The 21,104-nt window shown below is 44.2% G+C and overlaps 1 protein-coding gene across 39 annotated transcripts in view; it reads right to left on the bottom strand.

Annotated features, from left to right (window-relative positions):
• Positions 1-5,434: 5,434 nt before the first annotated feature.
• LOC121059350 overlaps positions 5,435-21,104 on the bottom strand; it is a 143,204-nt gene continuing 127,534 nt past the window's right edge. For 8 of the 39 annotated variants that reach the window (XR_005814531.1, XR_005814520.1, XR_005814514.1 and 5 more), the window contains 4 exons: positions 9,690-9,876; positions 9,515-9,610; positions 7,872-7,973; positions 7,538-7,753 (listed from right to left, as the gene is read on the bottom strand). Coding sequence is in view for 1 of the 39 variants with exons in the window: in XM_040536114.1 (XP_040392048.1) it covers positions 6,773-6,979; positions 7,872-7,973; positions 9,515-9,613; positions 11,231-11,386 (564 nt within the window). In the remaining 38 variants the exon portion in view is untranslated. The other 31 variants (XR_005814506.1, XR_005814524.1, XR_005814513.1 and 28 more) reach the window with 13 other exon arrangements.

Raw genomic sequence — 21,104 nt, forward strand, 5'->3', positions numbered from 1 at the left:
GGGAGCATGACAGATGGACTGAAATAGCGGGGTGAAGAGCAAGGAAGCGCAACCGAAACTGTGGAGCAGAGTGGGATGCAAGAACACAGAAAAGCAGAGGCAGACAAAGTGGGAAAAACTGACAGAAAGAAAGGGAGAGATAGGGAGCAGGAAAGAAAGACTGAGAAAACTCAAATACTGCTGGGGCAGCAGGACTGAGAGATGGAGAACGAGAAGTTCTTAGAGGGAGCGGGGCGGCGGGAGGAGAACACTGGAGCACTGAGACTGAGGGGTCTCAGAATGGGACAGAGATTAGAAAGGACGGAGAGCAGTGTGGAGCAGGGCTGAGACAGCAAAAGAGCATCAAGGGAAGGGGAGCAAGGACAGAGGCACAGAGAGAAAGAAAAGGTGAGCAAGCTGGACAGAGGGCTTGACGGCACAATGGCAGAGGCCACGGGACAGAGACGTGCAGACGGGTAGGAAAGGAGCGGAAGGACCACGACAGCAAAGAGCAGGGCAGATGCGGGTAGTGAACATTAGCAAGGGGGAGTTCATGTGTAATTGAGAAAGATGGGAAGGACAGAGTGGTGAAAAGGAGGACATGGATAGAGAAGGAAAAGCCTAGGATGAGCGGGGGGGAGGAGTGGGGGTGGACAGAAGCAGTACAGAGAAGAAAGAACCTGGGAAAGGCAGCAACACAGAGGAAAAGGGACAGGGAGGAGGATGTAGAAAAACATGTGAATGGGAAGTGGGTGATACAGAGAGCAAACAAGCAGGACAGGGGAGAGGAGTGCAAAGCAGGCCAAAGAGATGGACAGGCTAAGAGAAGACGGGACAGGGAGGGGTGGCAGATGCAAAGGGGATCAAAGGCAGCCTGAGATGCAGAACACAGGGGACATGGCCCCAAGGGCCTGGCGCTTACCACAGCTCCTGCTCTGGGCAACACCAGGAGGATTTTTTCAGTTCAGATGCCCCTTGCTCGCTCTCTTCCCCAGCTTCATCCTCTGTAAGGATCCGGAGGCTCAGCTGTCACCCAACCAAGAGAATACACAGGGGTGCATCTGCAACAATGATGGTTGTCCACATCCCTTGAATTTCATAGTAGTCTTTCATAACAAAAGAATAATGGAAGAACAGAAAAGATACACAACATGTCCACAAAAGCCTTTGTGGAGAATAAAGGGAAAAAAAAAAAAAACACTAGAAATAGCAAGCAGCTAGCACATCAGTTTTGTTATCAGAAGTAACATTAACATACTAGAACTTTCCATGTTCTTTACCCCGATACATGAAAATGTCACCCAATTATGTCAGTGTTGACCACTAGCAATTTTGTTAAATTTAAATTGGACATCTGAGATAAACACGTTTCAAGTCCCTGTTATAAATGGAGAAAAGAATAAAAGAGGGGTAAGGGGGGAAGAAGCACAGCCATTCCTTTCACCGATAACATGAGCAAAAAGCTCAGGCACGTGGCAAGAACAGTCTTTGAGAGATAGAACAGATAAGTAACTGCATGTTATTTAATCTTATCTACAGAATAAGATGTATTTGTACTTGCTAATTTATTCATCTGTTTATTTTGCTACAGATACTAAAAAATGTATAAACTGCAAGATTACATTTTGTAACTGATGTGATCTTCAGTAGGAATAGCCATCTAAAAGAGCAAACAAAATACCATTCATTGACAACCATTTGAACTTTTTCATATATAAAAGTCATAAAAACATCCCCTGGGATGCTCAACTTCAGAATCTTTCCATTCAACTTGAGGCAGAACCAAGCACTTACTGTGGATATCTTCATCTGTGTCTCCACTGCTAGCAGAGCAGTAGTCTAATACTGTCCAGTACATGCTGCAGCCTACCTGCTTATACATATTTATTGCAACCTGATTTGATACTCTCACAAAGAGAACAATGAAAAATTCACCTTTTCTTTCAGAAAAAAAATAAATAAGACACAGTAAGGAAGAAAAGCTGAACATACAGGATGCAGTCCTTTACCAAGGGACAAATCCAACATCGGCACAAGTAGTTTTTGGTCACGTGACCAATCAACCAGGTGTCAGGACAAGCCAAACACACACACAAGTGTCAATTTTAAAAATATTAATTTTATTTTATGGAAATAACAATCTACAGTTTAGATGCATTTAGATTGCATTGGCTTAGGGACTCCCTCCTTCAAAATGCATAGGGGTATAGGGAAACCAGTCTCAAAATCTCTTGCCTAACAGGATATTGCCCTTCTCCGCAATAAGTACATTCTTCAAAGCATCATACTGTTTTTGGATTTTACCAGCCACAAGGGGACTGTCCTATTGGCATGAGTTGGGGACATTTCCCTGGGGGGTTATTTGACACTGAACTAAATTTTCTGCAGGTACAAGTAACCCAGGATGAGGCAGAAAGTAAGCTAAGGTACTGTCTGCAGCACAACATTTGTGCAATATTGTACCCAAGGTGACCACTCAAAGCCTACAATCACTGACAAGTACATAGGGAGTCCTACTCAAAATAGAGTTTATGTTTGGCAAAGTTCTTTTCCTATCAAGAAGAAGACCTTTTATTCAGTGTCTTTGCTGAAATTTAGGCTAATTCCTATGCATTTGGCAAGTTAGCCTTCACAGAAGCCAAGACATTTTAAACTGTCAAGCATCATTAGTAATTCTTGTTCTACAAATACAGGGAATTTCAATTAGGACACTAGTTAATAGAAAGGTCTGGGTCTGTTTCATGGAAATCAAGTACCTAAACCATGGACAGGAGTCTGCAGAAGAATACTTAAAAGATAAATTTAAAAAGAAGTACAATACTCACTTTTCCAAAATTTCTTCCAACAGTTCCATCAACTTGACAGCAAAACCCAACTGTTGAAATTCATGTGCACAGGGAGAGCAGTAACATGCCCATGACATTCTTCCTAGCCACAAAGTCTTCCACTTTATCCATTATGGGGAACATCAGCACCTTTGGGACAATGCACCCCCAGACATACATCTTTCAGACGAGCCAAACAGTGATCAACAAAGGCTGCAAGACTGTGGTAAAGCTGAACCAGGGATGTCTATATTATCACTATGATTTAGCAATCCATAGTTATGGGTCAAATACCACAGCCACCAAGAAGCCAACAAGGACCTTGAAGGTCATTTCTGTCTGGAGTTTGTTGTAAAGACCTCCCAAACACTGGGAATGCCTGTAGACTATCCTAGAGAGCATTGGAGAGACTTGCAAGGCTTTCAGGTAGCGCTAGAATACACTGGGAAGCCCGACAAAGACTCCAAAAGGCATTAGAGCACATGATAGGTCCACAGAAGACCTCAAGGTTGCACTGGGAGGCTTCTAGGGCACCCTAAAGGACACTGGACTCCTTGCAGGGCTTTCAGGAGCCACTTTGGGTCCCTAGTAGACCTGCATGGGCACTACGGTGAACTGAGGGACCATGGGAGGCATCTAGTGTTCACTAAAAGGCCTTTAGGACACTAGAGTACACTGAAGATCTCTGGAGTCCTCTAGTTGGCACTACAGCATAGTGAGAGTCTTTGAGGCCTGTAGCTGCCACTAGAGCACACTGCTGGGCGGTGGGAGGGGAGCATTGGAGGCTTCTAGAGTGCACTGGGATACATCTAGGGGGCTCTAGAGCACACCGTAGAGCCCTGCGAGGTCTACAGGGCAGGCTGGGGTACACCACAGGGGTCTGGAAGCCTTGCAGGTGTCACTAGACTACACTGAGAGGTTCTTGAAGCCTCTAGGGTACACTTGGAGGCCTCTAGTGCACTGTAGAATGCACTGGGGGGCCCCTGAGGCCTCTGTGGACACCTAGAACGTATTGGAAGGGGACAGGAGGACTTTGGGAAGTCACAGAGGGAATGGGAATGTCCTGAAAGGCATCCTGGGAACACCAAAGTGCACTAAGAGGGTTGGGGGGCCTGTAGAGGGTGCTGTAATGCCCATAGGCAACCCTAGAGAGCACTACAGAATCCTGCAGGGCTTTCTGGGGGTGCTAGAGCTCACTGGGGCCCTGGTAGATCTGTGGGGGCACTAGAGAAGAATGAGGGGTCATGGTGGACCTCTTGTGTGCACCAGCTGGCTTTTAGGGCAGTCCAGAGCACACTGGAGACCTCTGTGATTCCTGTAGCTGGTGCTAGAGCACACTTGGGAGCCCTGGAGGCTTCTGAGTGCACTGGAGACTTCTAAGTGGTGCTACAGTAGACTGGAGAGACCTGTGAGATGTCCAGGAGGCTTTAGAACACAATGGGGGCACTGGCAGCCTTCTGGGGGAGCCCTAGCATACACTGGGAGATCTCTAGTGCTCTCTAGAGTGCACTGGAGGGCTCTGGGGTGCCTGCAGAGCAGGCATCCGGCAGGGGTGGGGGCAGCACTGGGGGCCTCTAGAGTGCACTGGGATGCATCTGGGGGATGCTAGAGCACACTGGAGAGCCCTGTGAAATCTCCAGGGGGAGACGGAGCATACGGCGTGTTAACCTCCCAGCTATGCTCCCACTCATGCCCGAGCAGTGGCGCTGCTGCGCATAATCTTGAGGGGACGCTACTGCACATGCTCGCGGGGCACTGCTGAGTATGCTCTCGCGGCAGCACAACTGCGCATGCCCGACTGTCGGCACTACCATCCATGTTCACGTACCGGCACTTACCGCGCATGCTTGAGTGCTGGCACTGCTGCGCATGCTCGCCGCTCTGCCTTTGTTCTTACCTGCACTATGCGTGTTGCCTCTGGGTCTGCGACCGCGCATGCACGCCGTGCTGGCTCTTGCATGTGCCGCGTTTTGGTCACCAGAGGGAGCAGCAAGTGCTGTGCCGCCAGAGCTATGCGCAGTTAGATGTTGTGTTTGCGACTTCTGATCACAAGGTGGCAGAAGTGAGTTTGTAACAGCTACTGCGCATGCGTGCCACGCAGTGCTTTATCTCTTTTCCGATCTGCTTCTAACGATTTCAACGGGAACTGTGCAGAAAAAGACACGAAGCTGGTGAGAGACTGCACCTCTCACCCCTGTCTCAGAGGAGAAAAATTACCCCTTGCCGTGTGTGGCTACTTACTGGCAGTAAAGCAAACGACAACTACTCATGGCATGCACTGGAAACTACAGCGGCTGGCTGGAAGTCTGGTGCCCAAAGACTACAACTCCCAGCATGCTGCAGGACTCAACATTTTCTGACCCTACAGCAGCACACACCCCCACACACTCCATTACTTGCTACCAGATGTGGAATACATGCAGAACCTGGTGTGACGCCTCTTACCTCTGTGTCCATCTTGGCACAACCCGCCCTGTAGCTTCTTGACCCCTTTCACAGCCTTCCCTCAGTTCAGCCGGTCCCACAGCTGTCCCCCAGGTGGACCCAGCGCCTCCTGTGCCATCTCCACAACCCCCAATAGTCTCATGAAAGCACAGCTGATTCGAGGAAACGGACTCTACAATCAGTAACATTGTAAAGTAGGTATGTTTATTCAGTGCTGGGCAGCACGGGGGGTAGTCCCTCCAAAGTCGTGCGCCCTTAACGTGGCAACTTGCTTTGGTTTGACTCGCGGAAAGCTGACTCCACAATCAGTAAGATTGTAAAGTAGGTATGTTTATTCAGCGCTGGGCAGCACAGGGGGTAGTCCCACCAAAGTTGTGCGCACCCTAACGTGGCAACTTGCTTTGGTTATATATAGTAAAGAGTTACATATGCATGAAGTTTCCCAGTACGCCTATACATATGCATGACCTGTCCCCGCTTAGTATTAAAATTAGCTCCAAGAAGTCATTTCCATAAACTCCTCCCATCTGCGCTTACGCAGTGCCTTCTGGTGGTGGGCACTGAGGGTCAATAAGGATGAAGTAAGATGTCTTCATCAGAGTTGAACTTGTCACCTTGTCTCCTTGTGCATGCTCTCTGAGCCCTTGGTCACAATCTGGGCCATAAGGTTGGTTTGGTCCAGTTCTCAGGGTCCGAGGGGCTCCTGTTATCTTGAGGCCTTGCATATTTGACATTCTTTATCTTGTCCTTTTATGAACAGTCCTCCTTATCTCTGAGCCCCTGGTCACAGTCCGAACCATAAGGTTGGTTTGATCTGGTTCTTGGGGTCTCAGGGGCTCCTGTTACCTGGAGGCCTAAGCACAGCACAGGCACAGTACATCGCAAATGTAGCACATATTAAGCAATGAGTGTTGCCTACATATTCATTCTTAATCAATCACTCTCTAATTTCTAATCCCATGTTTCACAACTGCACTCACCTTCTCCCTGACTCTGTCCACAAGAGCTGGAAACTACTCCTTTGTCAGAGAACAGCTCCAAAGCCCCTTTACACAGCGGGGCCATCCCCTTCTGCCTCCATCAGGGGCTCCTCCAGACTCATCCAACAGCTGCCACCCTTCAGGAACGCTGGGCCACCACCTGATACATTCCCACACCCACACATGCACTATTTAACCTGCTTCCCTGACCATAGTGACAGCCACTTACTCTGTGCAAAGGGACTGCGAACACAGTCAGGAGTGCAATAAACAAAGCAGCTGTTTATTCATGCACATCAGTGCCTGGAGGGAGGCTGCTGCATGGCTGATGGCCCCTATGCACCCATTTCCCCCCATTTCACCTCAGAAATCAGCATTGGATGAGCACTCATCTGTCCCATGCTGACCTGTTGCTTTCTGCTACCATGGACTGTAGAGCAGGGCTGGAGGAAAGAAAAATAAGGCCAGGGAGCAGGACAGAGGCGTAAGGAGAGAAAAAGAGAAGCGCCATCTAGACAGGTGGGTATAGCAAGAAACAATGGGTCAGGCAGCAGGACAGAGAGATTTGCAGGGGAAGATGAGACAGATGCAGATAGCAGTGATAGAGGAAGAAAAAGGGAGAGGGGAGTAGGGAGCCAGAAGCATGGATGGATAGGTACAGTGGGAGATGGTGGACGTTGAAGAAGCTTCTTTCTTGGTCTCTCTGCCGGCTTCCTCCTTTGTAGATACAGTTGCTTGGCTGTCATCCACCCAAGAGAATGCACTGGCATCTTATAACTCTTATAACATTAGAATTCATAGCTAACTAGTGTCTCGCACATACCCAGTATGTAACCATACAGCACTTTTAGTGACATACACAGATCATGCCATGCATGCCGGTGACCCAGTCTGCTGAGGACGGCTAAGAGGGATCCTTCTTCCCCCACAGACAACAGCTTTCTTGTCTGCAGGTGGAGGCAGCTTCCAGCCATACCCACTTCATTTCAGTTTTCATCTGCCTTATTTTTTGCTGGTCTTATCTTCAGCCACAGCAGTTCCTGTCAAAAGTGAGCAATGACTCCACCTTCCCCGTTTGATCTCATCATTGTGTATAAGTACCTGAGGTGTGGGAGACAGAGGGATTTGGCCAACCTCTTTTCAGTGGTTTGTGGGGATAGGACAAGGGCTAATGGCCACAAGATAAAGCACAGGAAGTTCCGCACCAACATGCAAAAGAACTTCTTCACAGTGAGGGTGACGGAGCACTGGAACAGGCTGCCCAGGGAGGTTGTGAAGTCTCCTTCTCTGGAGATATTCAAGGCCCGTCTGGATGCCTACCTGGGCAGCCTGCTCTAAGGAACCTGCTTTGGCAGGGGGGTTGGACCCGATGATCTTTCGAGGTCCCTTCCAACCCCTTCGATTCTGTGATTCTGTTTCACTCACGCCACTACAACAGTGAGGCAAAATCCTGCAAATCTAAGCCAGATGGAGTCAGTGACATCCACAGCAGAGGACAGTATAACTTAGCCCTCACTGCTAGCCCTGAGAGAGGAAGAGAACACACAACTGTTATCAACAGGTATTATCCAAATCTGTTTTAGGCTAGCACCCTTCCTTCTGTATGAGTTTCTATACCGCTCTTCCCCGAATTGACTCAAACCTGCTTCAAGGTTGGTCCTGGAGCTAGAGGCAGCCATGCAGGGCAACCAGTGTTGCGGGAGTCTCCATGGAAGCTCTGAGGAGCTGGGGAGGCATTCAGCATCTGTAATTGTTGGGGGAGTGGAAGAGACTATTATCTTCTTCCCATCCTCCCCTCTGCCAGTTCTCCACTCATTCCCTGGGGCTGCCCCAACTTCAACTGACAGGGAACCTGTCAGAGTTTTCCCAGGCAAGTGTGCCTGGGAGACCCAGCCCACAGGCCACTGTACACCCACCCTGCTCTGGGGCTCCTGGCTCTCTGTGTGCATGGCCACCCAGGGCTGCACAAGCCCATGGGAAAGACCCCAGCAGTGGCAGCCCCTGCTCCAAAACCCCTGCCCACACCCAGCAGGCTGTGCCCCACAGTCCCTCGGCGCCTCTCCGTCACATCATCCTGGGGCAGTCAGGAGACACCCCTGAGCCCACCACCACCAAAAGGTCTCGCTAGCCGCACTGGTGGTCCCAACACTTACCTGGTGCCACTAACACTGATGCTGAAATGAAATGCTTTCTTAGTGCCGCCATACTGCAGAGTACAGCACTGCTACGTGCATGAGCAGAGCTGGGTGCTGCAGTTCTGCATTTTGGGCATGGGGAGGCAGTAGCGATCATGGCAGCGCTACTTAAGTTATGTGTGGAGCAATCCTGTCATAACGAAATTCCAGGAGAGGTCCTCAGGATACAACAGAGGTGAAAAGATGCTATAGAACCAGGGGAGGACTGAGGGACACAATAAAGGGTTTTGCAGGAGTCAAGAGAAAACTGTAATGGTCCTGAATGGGTGAGCGGGGCAACATGTCTACTCAAAAGCCCAGTAGCAGAACACAACATGTCCCTGCATGCATCTTTGCCTATGTGTTTGTAAGCTTGGACTCTTCCTCTCCCCATCCCAGAAGCAATCCGCATAGCTAAGGAGCACACTTTTGAATAAGGTGCAAAGGGACTGCAGGAACCATGGCTATGAGTTAGAAGAATAAAGCAATTGTTTAATGAATGCACATAAACAACACGTGGGAGTGACTCTGCCATGGGGCTCAATGCCAGTCCCATCCCCTGACCATGTGGTATCCTTAGATACTCTTAGATACTCTACTAAGAGTCCTTAGTAGAGCAGAGTTCATCTGTCTGAGGAAAGATTGGCTGCTGATCTTAATGTGGTAAATCACTGACAGTAACTGTCAGCTTCCTCCCCATCAGCTTTTTTTTTTTCTTCTTTTTTTTTTTTTCCCCAGGAAAGCATTTGATTATGTTATTTGAAATGAAAAAACTATGATCTTACCTGTCTATGCTTCTGTTCTACTGCTAGACTAGAGCCCAGCTAGGAACTTGCACAGCTGTCAGCTTGTCTGCCTGTCAGACTTCAGACATCTGACTGTCATACCAACACAGTATTAAAACAAGATCTCAGATCAGAACACAGAGCTGAAAACTTGGTGGCACAGGGAATGATTACTGTCGAGATCTTAATCAGAAGACTATTGTACACACGTTAGAAATGCCTTTTAATTGTTCTTTGTAGGCTTGGTTTAGGCCACCGTTCATATTAGATCCTATGCAAGAATCAGTCCCTAAGATTGCACTAAGCTGTACTGCCACCAAACCTACCTGTGAGCAGTAATTCATCTGCACTGTGAAGAATTCACTTAATGTTTGGGGTTCTCTCAGTTCCACCAACCAGTCTCTTCTTAAGGGAAGTGGTACCTGCTGACAAAGAGTGAATTGATTTTGACAACCAGTAACACTGTTCCTTCGGTCACTAACACTGCCTCAGAAGACTTACCCTCTGGCTAATCCCGACTCATATATGATGCAGTCTTGTAGGCAGCAAGGAGGACTCCAGCACAGTTTGAAGCTGGTGGGAGGTGCATCAGCCTCCAGCAGGGCTGATGTGGGAGCCAAACAGGTTAGGAGTCACCTGGCTGAGTCTCCCCTTTTACCTTGATGTAATGTCACTGCATCAGCACTAACTGACAAAAAAAAATAAAAAAAATTAAGGCAAGGGCTATCCTCTGCTTGTCTTACTGCGACGGGAAAAGGAAATGCTGGTGGTCCCCAGGGAGTGATCTGTCCTCTGCTTGGCCTCTGAATGGCCTGTGCCCCAGTCCCAGCAGTGTCCGGCCATCCATCCTGTTATCCTGTGGCATGGGAGCAAAGGCGCACAGTACCATGTAGTCACCAGGCCAACTCCAGACAGTGAAGGGAGATAAAGAGACACCTGGCGTCATGGAGGCTTGGGAATAGGAACACGGCTGGTTTGTAGTTGCTACGACTACTGGAGCACTGTTTGGCAGTGGGCTTAAAGATTTTATGCAAGGATTTGGGTGGTGGGGGTGGGGGTTGTAGCAGGTCTTTCAGGTGGTGTCAGAGGCATTTGAGGTGTTGGGCAGGCTTTACAAGTAGTTCTGATACTGTAAGAGTGGAGTGGTTCAGGTTTGGGGGTGGTTTTGCAGTCCAGGGGCCTTAGAGGTTGTTGGTGATCTTGGGGCAGGTTCTAGTGACGTGGGGCTTTGGGGGCTGGTTTGAGGGGAATCTGCAGAGCCCTCGCGTGGAGAAAGTTCACAAGCAGGAGGTTAGGGTGGGGGTTATCTACCAGAGGGGTTCTAAGTATATGTGAGTGACAGTGCCTTCAAGTACTACATGTACTGTTGACACCGCAGAAGAAGTTGTGGGGGACCCCAGAAGAAGCATCATCTTCAAAGTCATTGCAGGGGACTCCAGTGGACACATAAAATATCCTCAGTCAGAAGGCACCCACAAGGATCATTGAGTCCAACTCTTGGCTCCACGTAGGACCACTCAAAAATCATATCATATTTCTGAGCGCATTGTCAAAACACTTCTTGAACTCTGGCAGGCTTGGTGCTATGACCACTTCTCTGGAGAGCCTGTACCTGACCACCCTCTCAGTAAAGATCTTTTCCTAATATCCAGCCTGAACCTTCCCTGAATCAGGGATGAAAATCTCATCAGTGTTGAAAAGTCCACACCCCTCATTGCTTCAGACCCATCTCTCATTCACCTCTACATGTATTTCTCCCAGACCAGCCCTACTCACCCCTCTCTTGCCAACACACAGAACTCTCCCCACACTGATGTGCTTGAGTTCAGTACAAGGACACCATATCAAAAGCCCACTTGCAGGCCTGAGGAGAACCCTTGGGTTCAACCATGGTATTTTACTAATCCTTTTGCATTATACCCCTTCAGACCTTCATATAAACAATGCTTAGCCACTATATTCTCAGCCTTTAAAGATGTCAGTACTAATGGCAGTTAACTTTCCTCTCTCAAACCCTCCTTGCTCTTTCCTTTCTTACTTACACCATGCTTCGCAGAGTGCCAGGAACTGCCTTGCCTGGAGGGCATTGGGGTCCCCTGGTGGGGAGGAGCTGGCCTACAGCTTGCTATGGCATGATATTGGGCTTGGTGCAGACTGCTCAGTAGTCTGTTTCCCCAGCTGCTCTCGGCCATGCAGAGCTACAGAAATAAAAAACATCTTTTGTGAGAGTTTTGAAGATGAGGGGACTGTGATGGTTTACCTGGGATTCTAAGGGAAGATGTGTTGAAAGTTTGAAGGTATCATGTGGTTTAAGAATATCTTAGAGAAGTCAGGATGGGTGGTAAAACAATGGCTGTGTCTCAAGACGGTAATAGATGGTTGTCAGTTTGGAACTGTTTGGAAGATGATGGGAAGGGTAAGGAAGCGAATTAATGTAATGGAAGAGGCAGTTCAAAAGGAGATGTGAAGTCTATAAGAGCAGTGATGGAGTAGTAACTGAGGGATGCTGCTGAAGTCAGGAAGGGGCTATGCTTCCAGGCTAGTTGTTCTGATGCTTTGAGGTATTAGGCAGGTATCAGGGTATAATGTTTTACCTGTCTCCCACTTGAACTGTTGTTACTTTTCTCCTTTGTGATCTAGACCCTAATTTCCTAAGTACTAGCCTAAAAATACCTGACTGTAACTTGATTCTAAAACAGGTGCTTCACACTAGATCCCTGTACTGTTGACTAAAGCAGTATCTCCTATGCAGAGAAATTGTTGTCCTTCTTTTTTTTTTTTTTCTTCTTTAATGGGTATTGGCACTAACACTGTGCAGGCCAAGTGCTAGATGGATGTCTCCACTAATTGAGTTAAGAGTATAAAAGTATGCTAAGTGGAAGCTGTGTGTCAAAAGTGACTTCAGCCTTGACCCTGAACAGACAATGAGGCGATGGTAAGTTCTAACATTCTTTTTTCAGCATTGAGATTCTTGTTTCTCTTTTACATTACAAATTATGTTGTCGTTTTGCAGGTACTACCTAGTCCCATTTCAGGCTCACATCTGCACTTTTGCTATCTCACATGGCTGTACAGTATATATTTCCTCACAGCTTGCTTTCATAACTTAGCAATTTCCTCAGAAGTTTCAGTGCATGTAAGGAAGCTACCTAAAACACTTCTTGAATCAGACCACAGGGAGATGAACCCTAGATGGAATATTACAAATCCTACTTAAGGTTTGGAGTTCAAGTGTCAAATCTTTCAGGAACTTATAATTTACTTTAGCAAACCACAAAATGCTAAACCATTGAATGTAAATCCTAAATCCAATACTGTGACTGATAAGCCATATTAGCCCTCAATCATAGTGATATCCTAGTGTTATCCTGTAAGCTTTAAATTTCTGGAAATAGACAGCAAGCACTGAAGGTTAACCGACATCAACTGTAAGCAATAACCAGTAAAGCAAGGTAATAACATCTAAAAAACTCTAGATGTTGTTACAGCTGTTTTAGAACTTTTTTTTTTTTTTTCAGGGGGAGAGTGCAAAATGGTAGCTTCTGGATGGGAAATAATATTTCAGAGAAATCTTATGCACTATTAACATGTTTAAAGACATTTTCCTGTACTGAATAAAGGCATTGAAAATATCTTTATATGACCAGCCTCAGGAAAAAGAAGTCAAAACAATGCTGAATTACATGTGAAATAACACTAATTAAAATCAAAGACTGCTTTTAGCATTCAGACTTAGCAGACTAATTATTCAAAGGCAAGATGGTTGATTGACTTAAGAGAATGATAGCTGTTCGTGGTCTAAATGGATTCCAAGGCTGAACGGGGAGCATATGTTACCATACCTAAGGGAGAAAAGATAGTAAAGTGTTAAAACTTTCTTAACTACATGAACTTCCTTAGCTATAGCTAGTTCAAACAGCTATACATGCAATACAAAGAAAGCTAATGAAAACAACTGTACTGGCTATACAGGGAACAACATGCAAAGTAATTTTAAAAAAGTTTTTATGGTCTTATAGAAGTTGGCATTTTCAACATGAAGTTGCAGTAGAAGATATCCATGAATTTATGTGCATCTTTGCAATCAGCAATATTCCCTGAATTCAACCCACAAAAAAAAAAAATAGGTGAGTTTCTTTTTTTAAAAAAAACACTTTGTAGTATCTTCTTAGGGAAGTCTCACAGCACTCCCGTATTATCAGAGACACAAAAAAGGCATTGTGATAAACATAAAAATAAAAGCCAAGCTATGACGGAATAATACATCTGATGAAAGACAAAGAATTCTGATAGACCCAGTAATTTTATGATGTTTCTTTTTCCTTAAAACAATTACTTTATTCTTCATGAAGCAGCAGCATCCACCCTCAACAGCTAAACGCGACAAGCATTTTTGCCTCCTGGGGTTTACCAGGGGTTATTTTGACTACTGATAAAGACAGCAGTGTTATGAAATCGTCACTTTATATGAATTGAACAGAGAGCATTAATCTGGGCAAATTACTTCTAATGGTTAGAAAACTATGGCTGTAGCAAAGTCAGACAATAGTTTCCATTAGAGGACAGAAAAATTATGCCCTATATAACCTCCTTTCTCTTAGACCATACAGCTCAAGGAAGGTTTTCATTCTTCTGTGATATAATTTAGAAAATATTTCCTGGATCTCTGACAAAATACATGCCTAGCCTTCCCTGCTAAATTACCCAAAAGCATCTGCAATGATGGGTGTAAACCCAACTTTTCTTTCTGAGAGTCCTGAAGTCTAGTTGAGAAGGAAGGTATCAGGGAAAACACACACACACACACACAAATAAAATAATAATAATAATAATAATAATAATAATAATAATAATAATAATAATAATAATAATAATAAATTAGCATTTCTTAATTTGATTTCAACAACTGCCATTGGAAGTTGAGCCTAAATGGTTACATTCCCTGTGAATGTTTACAGGCCTTTTTTGCCAAACAGACGGTGCCATCTGCAGAGGTAGTGTTTGGAACAGCTTATTCATTCTGCATTTAGTCTAGAAAGAACATAGAAATAGGAGAAGTATCCAAAGGCAAAAAGCTCCTCTCTTCCCTGCTCCTATTTTGAGATGTTTCTCCCGTTTCTCAGCCATCTGATCAACTGCATTGAATATATGCTTCTAGTCATCTGCTTCTAAGACTTTCAGAATACTGACTTTCTACCTATTTCCATGTTCTCATTGTTTACTGTTCTTGACGTTCAATCACTTTACTGAAGGCATATCTGCTTCCTCCAGTGTTTTTGGTCACACTGATCCTCTCTCCACCTATGCATGCACATGGAAAATGGATCATTATATTCTGCTATGAACAGTTTCTACATTTTATAATAGATGCATCAGATGGACATAGAACCCTTGCCTAGATAGCCCTTATTTTTTCCTAAACTGACCATGTTTTACCATGTTTGTAAGTTCATTTCAGGCAATATTTTCATGACCAATTGTTTACCATCAAAAGGCATAGTTGTTTTTGAGGCTGAATCAAGCGTGTCAGAGTTTAAAAAGAAAGCCTCTTACCATTGTCTGTCTTTATTATCTGTGTGACCTATATTTGCAGATAATTAAACATCATAGCACATAAGTATAGACTCTGGTAACAGTCACCCATGTTATTTATCTTATTATTAGAAACTGCTTTTGAGAAACATTTACAGGGAGTCCCTATGTGATAACTGTGCCTGTGTGTTTCTCTGCCAAGTTTCTATGAATTACCAGGGGCAGGGAGTTTAGCAGTTTGCTATCTGCCAAATTAGGTCCCCTTGATCTCTGAACATGTAATCCCAAATTGAATAGTGGTGTGACAGATTGTAATATCAAGTATGACAATGTTAAACTGGTCCTCTCCTCTTCTTGGACTGTTCATAAACTACAACAATATTATTGAGCACTATCGCTGATGCAGTGTGGCATTGGACACACACCAAACCTGCCTCCATGTTTCTCCTGTGTGGTGAGAAGAAAAAGTATGCCATACAACAGACCTAAGCTTCCAAGAGAGAAGTCCTCAAATCTTGCACATAGTATCAGAATAACCTTTTTTAAAAGCATTATTGGTGCGACACACACAACGGGCTCTGTAGAGGAAAAAGCTAGTCAATTTATCCAAATTCTTTCAATAGACTCTCAGCTCTATCTGCCAGTAAGCAACATTCCCAGTCTTATTGCAGTCTGAGAAGAAAAATCTTCTTTGTGTTAGTATTTTTCATGCTAATCACCAGAAAGTTTGTAATGAATGTTGAAGACAAAAACAAAGCCTTCATTGAGGCTAAGAGGGAGAGTGCCTCTTTCATGAGAGAAGGGGAAAAGGAATCAGGAAGATACTATGACATTTTGCAGGCATACAACTCTCATTGAATAGCAGTGCAAGAACACTTTTCTGAAATATTATCTCTAGTAACTTTTCTGCACACAGTCTATTCACAGATGTATTTCCTTTGCCAATCTAAAGTAGCTATTCTATCAGTAGTTTAAAAGTAAATACACACTTGTGATGCACCCAGATACCACTGACTGCATTCAAGTGTCCATCATACAGAAGCACTCGAACAAAAAAGTACTCAAGTACTGATAGCTTCATTTCACTGTTCTGCACTGAGGACTTTTTCCAAGCAAAGCTCATGTCATTTGAGAGATTGGTACTCAACTAGATAGCAGTTCTCCTAGCCAATTGGTACTCAGCTAGCGGTTCATCCCAGAGAGGGAGGGGGGAGGGTGAGTGAACGGCTGTGTGGTACTTAGCTGCCAGCTGGGTTAAACCACAACACTGCTAAAGCTTCTATAGACCAAAGCCAGCTTTTTTTGGTAGATGTCATTGTAGCCATCCCAGTATTTCTAAATCCTAATTCTGTTCAGATTTGTTTTTATCCCTATGCTAGAGATCTGTTGTTTTAGTATTTGATGTTCTAAACATCCCTAGATCTGTTAAACTGAGTTTTTTCTTCTCTCTTTAATAATCTGTTATTCAGTCAAATTGCACGTTACTTGAACTGTGTAATACTTATGTTCAGTTGTATGCACAGCAACTGACCTTTTCTTTTGAGATGCAGATGCTGTGTTTCTGCTGTCATACACTGTTTCATCACTTATCAACTGTATACATGATAACATTGTTTGAGTTTTAGGAACACATTCTTTGTTTACAAAGCGAAATATCACTGGAAGAGCCATCAGAAAACATGAAGACATTCAAGGCAACTTGATGGGTAAATATTTCTGTTTCTTACTACTGACCAAACCATAAAAAAAAAAAAAAAGTGCTTTTTCTTAAGCACACTAATTTGACTTAAGGGTTTATTTTTTTTCACAGAGGCAGTTTCCTACTGACACTGGCTCAGGCTACATTATGATTTACTTTTTCTTGTGAAGGAATGTGACCTAGGTATGCCTCAAATATATGAGACTCTGACAGCAAAAACGGTTCCTTACAGGATTAGAGAGGAAGGAAATAAATACAGTGCATTCAGTCTCCTCATCATGCAATTCTCTATTCATGGCTTAAATATACAGCATTGACTGGTCAGAAGTCAGTTTTGTATTAGAAAGTAGATTCTTTCAGCTCATTTCAAGTGCTTTTTATAGGAGGTGTAGAAGAAATGTGAGAAAGAGGTGTCAGATTCTAGAAGAATCACAGAATCACAGTATCATTTAGGTTGGAAAAGACATCTGGCTTTTCATCATGGTGGCTTTCTTGGCCACCTGAGCACCCTGCTGGCTCATATTCAGTCAGTTATTGACCAATATCCCCAGGTCCCTTTCCACCAGGCAGCTTTCCAGCCACTCTTCCCTCAGCCTGTAGCATTGCATGGGGTTGTGCTCCAAGTGTTGGACCCCGCATTTGGCCTTGTTGAACTTCATACAGTTGGCCTCAGCCCATCCATCCAGCCTATCCAGATCTCTCTGCAGAGCCCTCCTACCTTCGAACAGATCAACACTTGTGTCTTACTGCACTGGATATCCTCGTCCAGATTACTGATATAAAGAGAACTGTCTCCAGTACTGAGCCCTGGGGGACACCACTAGTGACCAGCCTCCAACTGGATTAAACTCCATTCACCACAACTCTTTGGGCCTGACCACCCAGCGAGTTTTTTATGCAGTGAAGCATACACTCATCCAAGCTATGAGCAGTCCATTTCTCCAGAAGAATGCTTGGGAAACAGAGTCAAAAGTTTTACTGAAGGCAACATCCACAGCCCTTCTCTCATCCACTAAGTGCATCATCTTGTCATAGAAAGCGATCAAGTTCGTCAAGCAGGACCTGCCTTTCATAAACCCATGCTGACTGGGCCTGATCACTTGGTTGTCCTGTATGTGCCACGTGATGGCACTCAAGATGATCTGCTAGATAACTTTCCCTGGCACTGAAGATGAGAGGAGACAAGATTGGATGGATCAAAGGAGAAGAGTAAGTTGTTTGTTGCTTGTTTTGTTTAGAGAGCATCAGTGCAAACTATTCATTTAAAACAACTTTGGCTAATTAGATATTTCCAAAAATCCTCTGTGGCTAGAAGTGTCTTTTCCTTCATTCTCTTGTCAAAAAGGACATCTAAGCATTCTGATACTTTTAAATAATTCTTCATGCTCTATTTTCATCATCAAACACTGTACTGGGTTGTTGGGTTTTGGTGTTTGTTTATTTGTTAGTCTGTTTTGTTGTTGCTTTGATTTTTAATGCAGAAATGACACAGGCATAAACTAATCCTGCACTGAGATAAAACACAAGAGATATGAAGTAATTTTATGATTTTATGAAGTCTCTTGTCTCTGTTTTCCTGTGATTGTTGCCTTTTGAGTCCATTGACCTGAATACAATAAAAATGGTGATAAATATGCTTATCAAGTTATATTTCCATTTTACTGTTCAAGTCTAGTCTAAAAATGGAACTTAATTCCAATCCTCTAACATTTATTCCTTTTCAGTTCTTTTCCAATAAAGGCAGCAGTCTTAGATTATCATACCATTGCTTGATTTAACATGAACTCTAGATGCAATAGTCTTGCATTAGAGACAAAATGAATCATCATAGTAGAATTCATAGCTTTTGTACCTTCCATATGCTTAGATGACTTTTTTTTTTCTTTTATAATCAAAGTCAGATCAAAGATACAGCATAATGCATACCAGTTCTGTGGTGCATTTCACTCTACCCCTTAAGAAGCACTCCCTGCTTCTTTTTCTCTCCCACTTCACCTCCATGTTACAAATTGCAGACTGATGATTCCTAGACATTAAAGAAATTTACTTATTAATTTATTTTTAAAATTCCACTTGCTTGTTGTTAAAATGACCCTATCCCTTCACTCAAGCAGGCACTGGGAAGGAAAAGCTTTTCCTATTTGTGACATTCATTAAATAAAATATTAAATAATCTAATGCTGAAAAGTTTGTAAAGTGATATTTTGTCTCTCAGTGTTTCAATGACAGTCAAAGTACTGCTTTGTACTAACTGGTAAGTTTCTTAATTTACTAAATGCCTTAAAGAGTAGCATGGAAATGCAATAGAAAATTCAAGATCTATATTCATGACAACGATTGCTTTAAAGTATTGTCCTTTGAGGAAATAACAGGCAGGGTGAGAACCTGCCTACTTTGTACTAGCTCCTTTTTGACAAGCATCCCACGGGTCCAGTTTCAAATTCTTGATGAAAGAGCCCAAAGCACGAGGGACATACTTTGTTGCATCCTAAGCATGTGGAAGTAAGGAGTTGCTCTTCTCATCTAATTTCTTGCACACAGCAAAACAGCATCACTGTTCATGAGTACAGACTGGGAGAAGAACTTATTGAAAGCAGCCCTGCGGAGAAAGACCTGGGAGTTCTGGTGGATGAAAAGCTCAACATGAGCCAGAAGTGTGCGCTTACAGCCCAGAAGGCCAACTGTGTCCTGGGCTGCATCAACAGAGGAGTGACCAGCAGGTCAAGGGAGGTGATTGTCCCCCTATACTCTGCCCTTGTGAGGGGGTTTGGGGCCCCCAGCACAAGAAGGATGTGGATCTGTTAGAACGGATCCAGAGGAGGGCCACAAAGTTGATCAGAGGGCTGAAGCACCTCTCCTATGAAGAAAGGCTGAGAGAGCTGGGGCTGTTCAGCCTAAAGAAGAGAGGGCTCTTGGGAGACCTCATTGTGTCTTTTTCAATACTTAAAGGGGGCTTATAAAAAAGATGGAGAGCAACTTTTTTTTCTCAGTCAGGAGGACTGAGACAGGACGAGGGAATGTTTTTAACTGAAAGAGGGTAGATTTAGATTAGAGGTTAGGAAGAAATTCCTCACTCAGAGGGTGGTGAGGCACTGGAGCAGGTTGACCAGAGAAACTGTGGATGCCCCATCCCTGGAGGTGTTCAAGACCAAGTTGGATGAAGTCCTGGGCAACCTGATCTAGAGGGTGGCATCCTTGCCCATGGTGGGGGGGGTGGAACAAGATGATCTTTAAGGTCCCTCCCAAATCAAGCCGTCCTATGACTCTGATACATATAATCAATGCTGAGATTTTTTTGTTTGGAATAAAGTCTATTTGTAACAGAAGCAAAACTGCTTTTTGCTCTGTCTAGGCTCCTGTCAGTAGGATTGTTCTTTTCTTGATGGAATATGCTTGTATCTTGGGGTACTAGCAAACAGGAAAATGATAGGGAATTGTACAAATCACAGGTTCTGGAATTATCTATATCTTCATGTTCACTGCAAACCAGACAAAACAAATGAAATCTGGTGAGACATCACATTGTAAAACCAAATTGAAAATTAAGGACCTTGAGTTAAAAAATGAAGTGGTCATGCTGCATCTATTCCATAAGTGGTTATTTCAGAATCCAATGAGGGAGCACAATTTGTCAAAGCATGTGGTAGAGTGTCTGGGGGGCTCCTAACAATTAGAAGCTATTTGGCCAACTATTTAAAATTTGGCGATTATATAGATAGCTGTTGGGCAGTTGACAATGACAGAGGAAGAGCTCATTTACCTCATACTGATCCAAGTTATTTGGAAATAAACACTGGACTGAATTCTTCTCTAGCATGAATGGACATAACTTGGCAGAGAATAATGCAGTAACAAAACGAAAAAGTAAAAGTAACTAAGAAGGAATGACTTTTTATTTCTTCTCCCAAGTGTGAAACAGAAAGACAATACAATAATTTTCTTCTCTTGTTGATAATTGGAATGAACATTTGGTAAATGCATATCCAAAATGGGAAGGGAAGGGAAGGGAAGGGAAGGGAAGGGAAGGGAAGGGAAGGGAAGGGAAGGGAAGGGAAGGGAAGGGAAGGGAAGGGAAGGGAAGGGAAGGGAAGGGAAGGGAAGGGAAGGGAAGGGAAGGGAAGGGAAGGGAAGGGAAGGGAAGGGAAGGGAAGGGAAGGGAAGGAAGGGAAGGGAGAAGGGAAGGGAAGAGGGAAGGGAAGTGAGAGGGGAAGGGAAGGGACGGGAAGGGAAGGGAAGGGAAGGGACTGGACTGTAAGGGAAGGGAAGGGAAGGAAGGACACTTGTGTCTTACTGTAGATTATTACATTCTAGTGAAGTGGCACTGATGAAAAAAAGGACCACAGCTACTCAATACATTTAGTGCATGAGAGTTGGCTCTGAATTTTTTATGAAGCACTGCAACTATGGACCACCTCATACATTTTTTAGTCCAGATGCTGTTATGGTTACAAAACATAGCTAAAAAGCAATGGGACTTTGTGAGTTTGGTGTGTGCTACTAAAGAGTGTGCACTGGTAAACAAGTATATATCCTTTGTTAAGTTCACCTGTAAGAATGTATTTATTCAGAATTTCCTATAGCATATAACGTCAAGCAACATCACTGGCAGAAAAAAACTAGAGCACCCAAATGAAAACACTACTCTTCTCATTGCAAGTTTTGTGGAAAGTCAATTGCAGATTTAC

This window comes from Cygnus olor, chromosome 24 (assembly GCF_009769625.2).
Source record: "Cygnus olor isolate bCygOlo1 chromosome 24, bCygOlo1.pri.v2, whole genome shotgun sequence".
NCBI classification, from domain to species: domain Eukaryota; kingdom Metazoa; phylum Chordata; class Aves; order Anseriformes; family Anatidae; genus Cygnus; species Cygnus olor.